This window comes from Sus scrofa, chromosome 16 (assembly GCF_054392235.1).
Source record: "Sus scrofa isolate SSC_HxYL_T2T_F1_AM1 chromosome 16, Sscrofa_HxYL_maternal_Yorkshire_Landrace_v2.0, whole genome shotgun sequence".
Classification (NCBI taxonomy): Eukaryota; Metazoa; Chordata; class Mammalia; order Artiodactyla; family Suidae; genus Sus; species Sus scrofa.
In genome coordinates this window covers 59,725,382-59,737,546 of record NC_139398.1, presented here as the reverse complement: position 1 = coordinate 59,737,546, position 12,165 = coordinate 59,725,382, and the positions used below count along the sequence as shown (strand labels likewise).

Below are 12,165 nucleotides of genomic sequence, written 5' to 3'. Positions count from 1 at the left end.
AAAATTGACAGAACAGTGTAAACCAGCTATAATGGAAAAAATAAAAATCACTATAAATGAAAAAAATTAAAAATAAGGAAAATTTGTGAACTACAAAGATAAATAAATAAATAAACAAACAAATAGAACGAACCCCACTAGTATCCATTGGGAGGCTGGTTCCTTCCCTAGCCTAGCTCTGTGAGTTAAGGATCCTGCAAGCTGCTGCCTAGGAAGCAGATGCGGCTGGATCCAGCAGTGGCAGTAGGTGGGCAGCTTCAGTAGGCTGGCAGCTTCAGTGTGCCTTCCATATGCCACAGGTGCTGCCCTAAGGGGGAAAAAAAAAAGTTGAGCGTGTCTGCCAGAGATAACTAGAGACTTAAAATTACTATGACACTCTTAAGACTTTACAAACTTGGATGTGTATCAAAAATCTTATGATTTTATATATTTAATAGTAAAATTAAATCTGACTCTGTTTCCATCCCTTTACAAACAGGAGATTTAATCTCAGTTATTACTTACTTTTTTACCTGCAGAACTGGGACTGCCATAGACTCTTGGGTAAGAAAGGCCAGTGCCTTCTGTTTATACCAGAATATGCTGTACAGAGCTGTTTGGTTCTGGCAGTAACTCTAATATTCCTGAGATATTTTTGGCAGGAATTATTTTTGTCAAGTTCTTGAGCTTCTTTAGGTGTGTTTGAAGTCGCTGTTCAGAGTGCCGGAGGGAGCCTACAGTATAGCCTTCTCTTCTCTATGCTTTCACTCTTGCCTTCCTATTCTCAAAAACATCTAAAATTGTCTCTCTTTCTAGATGACCTAGCAATCTTTTCAATCAGTTCAAGGTTTTATTCCCCAGGCATTTTGTTATTAATGTAACAGGTGTTCTTGTAGAATTTTCTTCTCCTTCCAAAAAGGAAGTCAGGCTTCTGTTTTCCATGAGTCAGGGGACTTGTATTGCAGGTTCAAACACTGGCCCATAATCCATAGAGCCAGTTTCATCTCCAGACATTTTCCTTCTAATTTTAGAGGAGTTCCTGTACTACCCTACATAATGTAAGCCAACCTCTCATTAATTTCTGTCATATTACCCTCTAAATTTGTGTCATTGTATTTAAAAATTCTTATATTGTCTTGTTCATTTGTTGAATCTTCCTCTTCTCTTCAGAATGCCTTGTTTATTGCCCTACTGCTCCTTCCTGAAGCAGATTAAAAATGCTCGCATTAACTTATAAAGTCTCAACTATAATAATTTTTTTTTCTTTTTAGGGCCTCATTTACAGCATATGGAGGTTCCTGGCTAGGGGTCGAATTGGACCTACAGCTGCTGGCCTACACTACAGTCACAGCAAGGAGGGATCCAAGCTGTGTCTGCAGCCTACACCACAGCTCATGGCAACACTGAATCCTTAACCCACTGAGTGAGGCCAGGGATTGAACCCGCAACCTCATGGTTCCTAGGCAAATTCGTTTCCGCTGCACCACAATGGGAACTCCTAACTATAGTAATTTTTGAGCAGGTATTACAGCCACATTAAAAAGTACAGGAGTTCCCATCATGGCTCAGAGGTTAGCAACCCAACTAGCATCCATGAGGATGCCGGGTTCAGGGTCAGAGGTCACAGATGCCACTCGGATTCCAAGTCACTGTGGCCAGGGCGTAGGCCAGAACCTGTATCTCTGATTGGACCCCTAGCCTGGGAACCGCCATAAAAAAAAAAAAAAAAAAAGTACACAAGGAAGGAGTTCCTGTTATGGCACAGCAGAAAAGAATCCGACTGGTATCCATGAGGACGAGGGTTTGATCCCTGGCCTCGCTCAGTGGGTTAAGGATCGGCATTGCCGTGAGATGTGGTGTAGGTTGCAGACGCAGCTCAGATCCTGTGTTGCTGTGGCTCTGGCCTAGGCAGGCAGCTACAGCTCTGATTCAACCCCTAGCCTGGGAACTTTCATAAGACAAAAAATAAAAAATGAAAAAAATAATAACCAACAAATTAAAAGCCTTACAAAATAGGATAATTTTAGGGTGTCCAGACTAACTCTACCCATTTTTCAGTTTGTAACAATTAACAGAATAGATGAAGATAATAAATACCAAGCATCTTTACATGTCTGCATCTAGCCATGACAGATGCTCCACCGCTTTTCAGTAGGTTTAAGGTAATTCTAGGCTATTCTGAATTCCTGGTAATACTACATTCCCTTCCATTCTTTCCCCATCACACAACCCAAGCACAGAGCCACGGAACTCCCAAAGTACTGTCCACCCTGACAAAGCATTGGGATAAAATAGGAAATGAACAGACTTGAGAGAGTCTGTTTTCAACTTGAATCTCACTTCTGCCTCACTGCACTGCTCCCTGCCTAGTAGATCTGTCGCTTCTGGTCTCAGTCTCAGTTGCTTCTTCCAAAAAAACGAGAACAATTAAGACCACCTTGCAAGCTTGATGGGTGAATAAAGAAGTAAGGGGCCAATACCACCTTTCGCAGAGCTAACATTCAATCTATCTATTCTGTCCCCTTCCTCTCTTTCTCCCCTCTGAAACGTGATGAAAGATCGCCCAGGACATATGGAAGTTCTTGGACCAGCGGCAAATTTGAGCCGCAGTCGAGACCTATGCCACATTTGTTTCCAGATTCTTAACCCACTGCTGCGGAATAGAGGATCCAACCCCTTCCGCTGCAGACACAACACGGGCTCCTTAACCCGCTACGCCACAGCGGGAACTCCTAGATATTCTAACTTTTAATGTCGCTACCCCAAAAATGGGGGCTGGTCAAGCCCCAGTTCGCTGTACGCAGAGAGGAAAGTCCACACACGCCTATCCCTCTCTCAGACACAGGCCCGCTTTCTGAACTCTACCAAACTTGCACGGCGGAACGACCCTGGCAGCACACTACTCTCCGCTGCGGCGGATCCGCGGCCCGCGCCAGGGACCGCACCGCCCCGCACCCACGCACCGCACCCCCGCCCCGCCGCCAGCGGCCGCGCAGGCGCAGTCCCTCTCCGGCCAAGCCGGCTGCTGTCTGGGCTTGGTGGGCGGGGCGGTCGACCTCTCTCAGGAGTATCCCGCCGCCGCGGGCTCTGTCTCTCAGATCTACCAGTGGGCACGGCTGCTGAGCGTGCGAAGTCGTTGTTTTTCTAAGTAGCTCTCTTCCAAGCTCAGTGGTCAGCATGGCCCGTGAGTGTGCAGACCGGTAGAGGAAGCCGCAGGGAGCGTCGGGCTAGGAAGTCTAGCGCAGAGGCCCAGCGGGCGGGAGGCGGGGGCCGGCTGGTGAAACCCGTTCTGTCCGGCGCAGTGGGGACCCGGTTTGCAGTGAGATGGGAGAGAGGGAAGGTTGGCTCCGGTCCAGCCTGAAAGGTCGGACAGGTATCTGCCCCTCCGATACAAGTTTACACAGCAAGGAGCACCTCCCTGGAGATGGCAGCCCTGGGAGGGGTCTTATTTTGGAGGTGACTTATAGCTGGTGCTTAATACTTAAAAAGTCGAGAGGCCTAATGAGGACCAGGAATTCTGAGTCTCTTCCCTCGTTCTTTTGTTTGGCCCTTGCAGGTAATGTTTTAGTAGCATCTGTCTTCGCTTGCTTAACAATTGAATTATCGTGGGCCAACTTGTGTGAGATGTGGTCTGTGATGTATCTTTCACTCTCCACCCACACTTCTCAAAAGCCAGAACTTATTTTGAAATACTGGCCCATATAGACAGACAACTGGAATGCCTGTTTGAAGAGATCTGGTATTTATAGGTAGTGAACACCTTAACTAGTATAATAATATTCTTAAGACCTTAAGTGTTTACCTCTTAGCTTCCTCCTTGTCGTCAGATCCAGGAACACCATTCAAGGCCATTCTTTGCTGGCTTACCACTTAAAAAGCAAACTTCAGATGCATTTAAATAAAGGCCTTAGAATGGAATTATTAATTTTGTAGATGGGAAAATAGCATGACTGTCTTCCTAGGTGGAAATCAACGAGAACTTGCCCGCCAGAAAAACATGAAGAAATCGCAGGAAATTACTAAGGGAAAAAGAAAAGAGGATAGCTTGACTACTTCTCAGAGAAAACAGAGGTAAGTGATACTAAAGGAATTCTCAAGTCACGGAAGTTTTCATATTGGAGAATGGAAAGCATTTTTTATTTTTTAAATCCTTAGTAGAATTAGGCCTAATCTGCAGAAGAGGGCAACAGCTCAGTATATGTTGTGCACCAGGCATGCTAACACTGTATTATGGGGCAGTCATTATTCCAACTCATGGATGAAGAATTTAAAGCTCTCAAACTGCAATTTGTTTTGCAGAAAGTCTTATGCAACTTTACCATAACCATGTGAATTTCATTTAGCTTCCATTGTTGGGTGCTAAGGATAAACATTATCTTTTTCTTTTTCTTTTTCCTTTTTTTTTTTTTTTTTGTGCCTCACCCACGGCATATGGAGGTTCCCAGGCTAGGGGTTGAATCAGAGCTGCAGCTGCCAACCTACACCACAGCTCAGGGCAAGGAGGGATCCTTAACCACTGAGCAAGGTCAGGGATCTAATCCATGTCCTCACAGATATGAGGCAGTTTCGTTAACTGCTGAGCCACAACAGGAACTCCTAGGACAAACATTTTCAAAGCAGACATCCTACCCACTAGTCTGAATGACAGGTCACCAATTATATGGATAACTGTTCTGAAAGAGACACAGCATATATAGCTGTACTGATGTCTGAAGATCCATTGAATTGGAGAGAATGCAGGTGCACAGGTGTCAATGCAGGTGCTTTGACATATATGACTCTAAGTGACAAATAATATAAAACTGCTACAGAAATACTTTGAGACTGCCACTTAAGCTCAAGGAAAAGGATTCATGTTTCTAAAAAAAGTCAAATTTAATTTTATTCTAAAATTTTGTTGTCCATGTGGAACTTGGAGGTTAGGCGAATAATTGACTACACAGGCTTCAGTATGTCTTCTCTGTGGTCCTCAAGCCTGGCTGCACATTAGAATCACCTGAGAAACCTTCACTTCTGCTCAGGCCTGTGCCCTACACCTGGTCCTGATTTAAACTGGTCTGGGGTTGGGCATTAAAAACTGCTCTAGTCTATAGCCGTGCCACCTTGAACGTGTGCCATCACGTCTGATCTCGGAAGATAAGCAGGGTCAAGCCTGGTTAGCACTTGAATGGGAGACCGTCTGGGCATACCGGGTGCTGTAGGCTTAAGTGGGTTGGGGATCTGCTGTTGCCGTGAGCTGTGGTGTAGGTTGCAGATGCGGCTTGGATCTGGTGTTGCTGTGGCTGTGGCGTAGGCCGGCAACAGCAGCTCCAATTAGACCGCTAGCCTGGGATCTTCATATGCCATGGGTGTGGCCCTAAAAAGACAAAAAGACCAAAAAATAAAGATAAATAAATTTGGGAGTTCCCGTCGTGGCACAGTGGTTAATGAATCCGACTAGGAACCATGAGGTTTCGGGTTCGGTCCCTGCCCTTGCTCAGTGGGTTAAGGATCCGGCATTGCTGTGGCTGTGGTGTAGGCCAGCAGCCTGAATAGACCCCTAACCTGGGAACCTCCATATGCCATGGGTGTGGCCCTAGAAAAAACAAAAAGACAAAAAAAAATAGATTAAAAACTGCTCTAGGTAAATTTTATTGTACTTAAGTTAAACCTGACATTAAAAGCTCCCCATGTGATTCTGATGTGCACTCTGAGTTTAATGAGGTTCAAGGTTTTTACCATTTTCTTTGCATAAGTGTCTTACTGATACATTAGAGCTACTCATCTTGCATTAAAATCTAATACTAAATGTATGCAATAACAGCACAGGAAAGAGCCTGGACTTCGAAGTTGTACAGATCTTGGTTTTTATGCGATTTTGGGGGAGAAAGTATTTAGCTCTAAGCCTTTAACTTATTTTTAAAATCTGAAACAAGGATGATAACTCAAAGTTGTTGTGAGAGTTAATTCAGAGCCAGAAAAGTGCTTGACCCATAGTCGGTGTTGAAAACATAGCCATTTGATATATTTTTAAAGATGAGCTCATGGGCCATCTAGCCCAGGTATTCAGGTTCTAGTTCACTGTATGTGGAGATTCAGTCAAAGGCATAGAGGGTTAAGAATATATCCTGAATATCCTGCTTTTTTTTAGTGTAATCCATTTTCCATCACTAGCTATTGGGCTTTTTAGCTTATAAGAAACTGAATTGCTTCATGACATTTGTGTCCTAATCAGAGGTACTAGTTAGGATATCTAGAGGACTTCTGAAATGCCCTCTTCTTTCAGGAAAAAAAAAATTATTGTGGGTTAGTTTTGTTGACAATTAAGAGTAACTTTGCAGGAGTTCCCGTCGTGGCGCAGTGGTTAACGAATCCGACTAGGATTCGTCCCTGCCCTTGCTCAGTGGGTTAACGATCCGGCGTTGCCGTGAGCTGTGGTGTAGGTTGCAGACGCGGCTTGGATCCCGCGTTGCTGTGGTTCTGGTGTAGGCCGGTGGCTACAGCTCCGATTAGACCCCTAGCCTGGGAATCTCCATATGCCGCGGGAGTAGCCCAAGAAATAGCAAAAAGACAAAAAAAAAAAAAAAAAAAAAAGAGTAACTTTGCCATTATTTCTGCACTTAGCTGCCATGCATCAAGGCAGTGTGTATATGTGTTCCCCAAAACAGTCCTGATGTGTGTTACTATAGTTTTGAAAGGGCTTGGAGTTTCCATTGTAGCTCAGCAGAAACGAATCTGACTAGTAACCCTGAGGTTTCGGGTTTGATCCCTGGCCTCGCTCAGTGGGTTATGGATCGGCATTTGTCGTGAGCTGTGGTGTAGGTCGCAGACTTGGCTCAGATCTTACATGGCTGTGGCTGTGGCGTAGGCTGGCAGCTACAGCTCCAATTCAGCCCCCAGCCTGGGAACCTCCATATGCCTTGGGTACAGCCCTAAAAAGACCAAAAAAAAAAAAAGAAAGAAAGAAAGAAAGAAAAAGAAAGGGCTTGAAAATTATTTACCCAAAGTCATGACAACAGTAGAAATTATATTTAAAATAAGATTTGACTTCAAAGCCTTTCCATTCTTTGCCTTTCCATTCTATCTACATCCATGAAAATGGACAGACGTCAAAGTTTGTATCTTTTATTTTATTTTATTTTTTTTCTTTTACTTTTTAGGGCCTCACCTATAGCCTGTGGAAGTTCCCAGACTAGGGCTCGAATCAAAGCTACAGCTGCCAGCCTACACCACAGCCACAGTAACACAGGATCTGATCTGCCTTCATCTGCGACCTACGCCACAGCCCACATCAACGCTGGATCCTTAACCCACTGAGCAAGGCCAAGGATTAAACCCGCATCCACATGGATACTACTCGGGTTCATTACCACTGAGCCACAATGGGACCTCCTGTATCTTCTTTTAATTTGTCTTCTGGTATACTGAATGGGTTAAGGATCCGGCGTTGCTGTGAGCTGTGATGTAAGCTGCAGTGGAGGCTTGGATCAAGTGTTGCTGTCGTTCTGGCGTAGGCCAGTGGTTGCAGCTCCGATTCGACCCCTAGCCTGGGAACCTCCGCGTGCCTCGAGTGCCGCCCTAAAAAGAAAAAAAGAAAGAAAGCAAGTGAGATCATAAAATCAATTTTTCTGTAACAACTTAACAGCTTTTTCCACCTTCATAGGGACTCTGAGATCATGCAACAAAAGCAGAAGGCAGCCAATGAGAAGAAATCTATGCAGACAAGAGAAAAATGATGACTATTTGGAACACTTGGGTGCTACTGCTAACTAGGTGTATCATAAGCTCCATGATCAAGATTTTGTAGAGTGAACAGTCAGTACATATGTTATATCCTTATGAAAATATTCTAAACTTTACCTTTCAGCCTTAGTGTGATGTTTCAGAAACATTCTTCAAAGAATAAAACACTAACCATGCATGTGACATACTGGTGAATATTATTTTTTATCAGCAGTGAGCATTTATATAATTTGTTATTTTTTCTTTTAGCACCAAAGCCCATGGAAGTTCCCAGGCGAGGGGTGGAATTGGAACTGCAGCTGCTGGCTATACCACAGCCTTATCTGTGACCTACCCTGCAGTCCACAGCAATGCCAGATCCTTAACCTGCTGAGTAGGGCCAGGGAATGAACCCTTGTCCTCATGGATACTAGTTGGGTTTGTTACTGCTGAACCACAGCAGGAACTCCTTATATAATTTCTTAAAAAGATAATATGATCAGGTAACAGGGTCTCATATATAAATCTAGACTCTTTGTTGTAAACTTTGTTAAAGTAAATCTTTAAAGTCAACTTTACTGTATAATGGAATTTAAGATACATTTATCTCATTGCTTTGTAATCAACTAATTTGCTTGAAATAATTTACAAAAAATAGTACAAACCACCTAGAATAGCAACTAAATGAACGTAAGCTAAATGAGGTCTCAGGAAGAGTTCTACTTTCAGCTTTAAAATTTTTTGGAATAAGTGCCTTTTTAAAATAGACTTTATTTTTTGGAGTTGCCTTTGTGGCGCAGTGGTTAACGAAACCGACTAGGAACCATGAAGTTGTGGGTTCGATCGCTGGCCTTGCTCAGTGGGTTAAGGATCCAGTGTTGCAGTGAGCTGAAGACTCGGCCTGGATCTTGCGTTGCTGTGGTTGTGGTGTAGGCCGGTGGCTACAGATCCGATTCGACCCCTAACCTGGGAACCTCCATATGCCGGGGGAGCGGACCTAGAAAAGGCAAAAAGACAAAAAGACAAAAAAAAAAAAAAAAAAAAAAAATGGACTTCATTTTTTTAGAGCACTTTAGGATTGCAACAAAATTTAGGATGTCTATGTTGAATCACAGAGGCAAGAGTGGGCATTCTTACCTTTTTCTGAGTTTTAGAGAAAAAGCTTTCAGCTTTTAAATATGGTGTATGATGTTAGCTATTAGTTAGCCATATATGGCCTTAATTATGTTGAGGTGTATTCCCTCTATAACTTCTTTGTTGAGAGTTTTTATGATAAATGGGTGCTGAATTTTGTGAGAAGTTTCTTCTGTATTTATATGATGAGATTTTTTATTCTTAAATTTGTTAATATGATATATCACATTGATGTATTTGTAGATATTGAACCACCCTTGCATCCCTGGGACACATCCCACTTGGTTATGGTGCATGATCCTTTTAATGTATTGTTGAATTCAGTTTGATAATATTTTGTTCAGGATTTTTGCATCTTTGTTTATCAGTGATATTGGCCTATAATTTTCTTTTTTTATAGTGTCTTTATCTGGTTTTGGTATCAGGGTAATGCTGGCTTCATAAAGTGAGTTTGGAAACATTGCTTCATCTTCCATTTTTTGGAAGAGTTTGAGAAGGGTATATATTAATTAACTATTATTTAAATGTTTGGTAGAATTTACCCGTGAAGCTCTCTGGTCCTGGACTTTTGTTTGTTGGCAGTTTTTTGGTTACTGATTCAATTTCATTACTAGTAATCAGTCCGTTCAGATTTTCTGTTTCTTCTTAATTCATTCTTAGAAGATTGTGTATTTCTAGGAATCATTCATTTATGTTCTGTTGTCCAATTTGTTGGCATATAATTGTTTGTAGTAGTCTCATGATTCTTTATTTTTCTGTGGTACTGGTTGTAACTTCTCTTTCATTTCTGATTTTATTTGGGTCCTCTTTCATGATGAGTCTGGCTAAAGGTTTATCAATTTTGTTTAACTTTTCAGAGAACCAATTCTTAGTTTCATTGATCTAATGGTTTTTCAGTCTCTATTTTATATAATTCTGCTCTGATCTTTTTTTTTTTTTTTTGCACTTTTTAGGGCCATACCTGTGGCATATGGAGGTTCCCAGGCTAGGGGTTGAATCAGAGCTACAGCTGCCAGCCTACGCCACAGCCACAGCCTTGCAAGATCCAAGCCAAGTCTTCAACCTACACCATAGCTCACGGCAATGCCAGATCCTTAACCCACTGAGTGAGGCCAGGGATGGAACTCACAACCTAATGGTTACTAGTCAGATTCGTTTCTGCTGCACCACAACGGGAACCCTGATTTCTGATTTTATACTGTGTGGTCAGAAAAGATGCTTGTTGATTTCAGTCTCTTATATTTATTGAGACTTGTTTTATGGCCTAATGTGATCTCTCCTAGAGAGTGTTCCGTGTGCACTTGAAAAGAATGCACACTCTGCAGTTTTTAGATTCAGTGTTCTTTAAGTACACCTGGTAAATTTGTGGTTTAAAGCCAGTATATCCTTACTGATTTTCTTTCTGGATAATCTATCCATTTGGTATAAACAGGTCTGAAAGTACCCTGCTGGAGTTCCCTTTGTGATGCAGCAAAAACAGATCCGACTAGGAACCATGAGGTTGCAGGTTCGATCCCCAACCTCACTCAGTGGGTTAAGGATCTGGTGTTGCTGTGAGCTATAGTGTAGGTCTCAGACACGGCTTGGATTCTGCGTTGCTGTGGCTGTGGTATAGGCCAGCAGCTGTAGCTCTGATCGTAATGATAAAAACCCCTAGTCTGGGAACCTCTACTTGCCGTGGATTCGGCCCTAAAAAGAAAGAAAAAAAAAGAAAGTCCCCTGTTATTATTGTGTTATTGTCAGTTTCTCCCTTTATGTCAATATTTGCTTTATGTATTTAGGTGCTTCTATGTTGGGTGCATAAATATTTATGAACGTTATCTCCTTTTCTTGGATTGACCCCTTTATCATTATAATGCCCTTCTTAGTCTCTTATTACAGTCTTTATTTAAAGTCTGTTTTGTCTTATGTGTAGTGCTACCCCAGCTTTCTTTTTGTTTACATTTGCAGGGAATATTTTTGCCCATCCCATCACTTTCAGTCTGTGTGTCTTTAGATCTGCAGTGAATCTCTTTTTGGCAGCATATGGATCCATCTCGCTTTTTTTAAGCCATTCAGCCCTCCTATGTTGTAGTGTATTTACATTTAAAGTCATAAGTATGTGGAGTTCCCACCATGGCACAGTGGTTAACGAATCCAACTAGAAACCATGAGGTTGCGGGTTTGATCCCTGGCCTTGCTCAGTGGGTTAAGGATCCGGCGTTGTCGTGAGCTGTGGTGTAGGTTGCAGATGCGGCTCGGATCCCGCGTTGCTGTGGCTCTGGCGTAGGCCAGTGGCTACAACTCCGATTAGACCCCCTGGCCTGAGAACCTCCATATGCCACGGGAGCGGCCCTAGAAAAGGCAAAAAAGACAGAAAAATAAATAAATAAATAAATAAATAAAGTGATAAGTATGTGATAAGTATGCACTTATTGCCATTGTATTAATAGTTCTGATTGTTTTTGTATTTCTTCTCTGTTCCCTTCTTTTTCTCTTGGTCTCTTCCTTTGTGGTTTGATGATTTTCTTTAGTGTTATGTTTGGGATCCTTTTTCATTATTGTTTACTCATTTTAGGGTTTTGGTTTGTGGTTAAGTTTGAACACATTCTAAAAGCACTACATTTTTACTCCCCCTCCCATATATTTTTTTAATCATGTTATGATTTATTATTTACAATATTGTACAAGTTTCATGTATACAATATAATGATTCACAATTTTTAAAGGTTATACTCCATTTACCGTTATAATATTGATTGTATTCCCTGTGCTGTACAATTATATCCTTGTGGCTTATTTGTTTTGTACATACTCGTTTATACCTCTTAATGCTGTCACTCTGTCTTGCCCCTCCCTGCTTCCCTTTCTCAACTGGTAGCCACTAGTTTGGTTTATTCTCTACGTCTGGCGGTCTGTTTCTTTTTTGTTATATTCACTGCTTTGCTTTATACTTTATTTTTTTTTTTTTTGTCTTTTTGTTGTTGTTGTTGTTGCTATTTCTTGGGCCGCTCCCGCGGCATATGGAGGTTCCCAGGCTAGGGGTCGAATCGGAGCTGTAGCCCCCGGCCTACACCAGAGCCACAGCAACGCGGGATCCGAGCCGCATCTGCAACCTACACCACAGCTCACGGCAACGCCGGATCGTTAACCCACTGAGCAAGGGCAGGGACCGAACCCGCAACCTCATGGTTCCTAGTCGGATTCGTTAACCACTGCGCCACGACGGGAACTCCCCTGCTTTATACTTTAGATTCCACATATAAGTGATAACATACAGTATTTGTCTATGACTTATTTCACTAAACATCATTACCCTCCAAGTCTATCCATGTTGCTGGAAATGGATAAATTTCACTCTTTTTAATGGCA

General features: G+C 42.4%; 1 protein-coding gene across 3 annotated transcripts; it reads left to right on the top strand.

Moving 5' to 3' along the window:
• The first annotated feature begins 3,003 nt into the window (after positions 1 to 3,003).
• SERF1B (small EDRK-rich factor 1B) lies at positions 3,004 to 7,884 on the top strand. Of its 3 annotated transcripts, none has more exons than XM_003134027.6 (3): positions 3,004 to 3,163; positions 3,942 to 4,050; positions 7,622 to 7,884. In XM_003134027.6, the coding sequence occupies exons 1-3, from the start codon at positions 3,157 to 3,159 to the stop codon at positions 7,692 to 7,694; spliced, it is 189 nt and encodes a 62-aa protein (XP_003134075.3). In that variant the 5' UTR covers positions 3,004 to 3,156; the 3' UTR covers positions 7,695 to 7,884. The 3 variants fall into 3 exon arrangements, with proteins under 3 accessions (XP_003134075.3, XP_084858584.1, XP_020932521.1); XM_085002458.1 differs by having other exon boundaries at positions 3,004 to 3,535; XM_021076862.2 differs by lacking the exon at positions 3,004 to 3,163 and adding an exon at positions 3,280 to 3,352.
• The last annotated feature ends 4,281 nt before the right edge of the window (positions 7,885 to 12,165 follow it).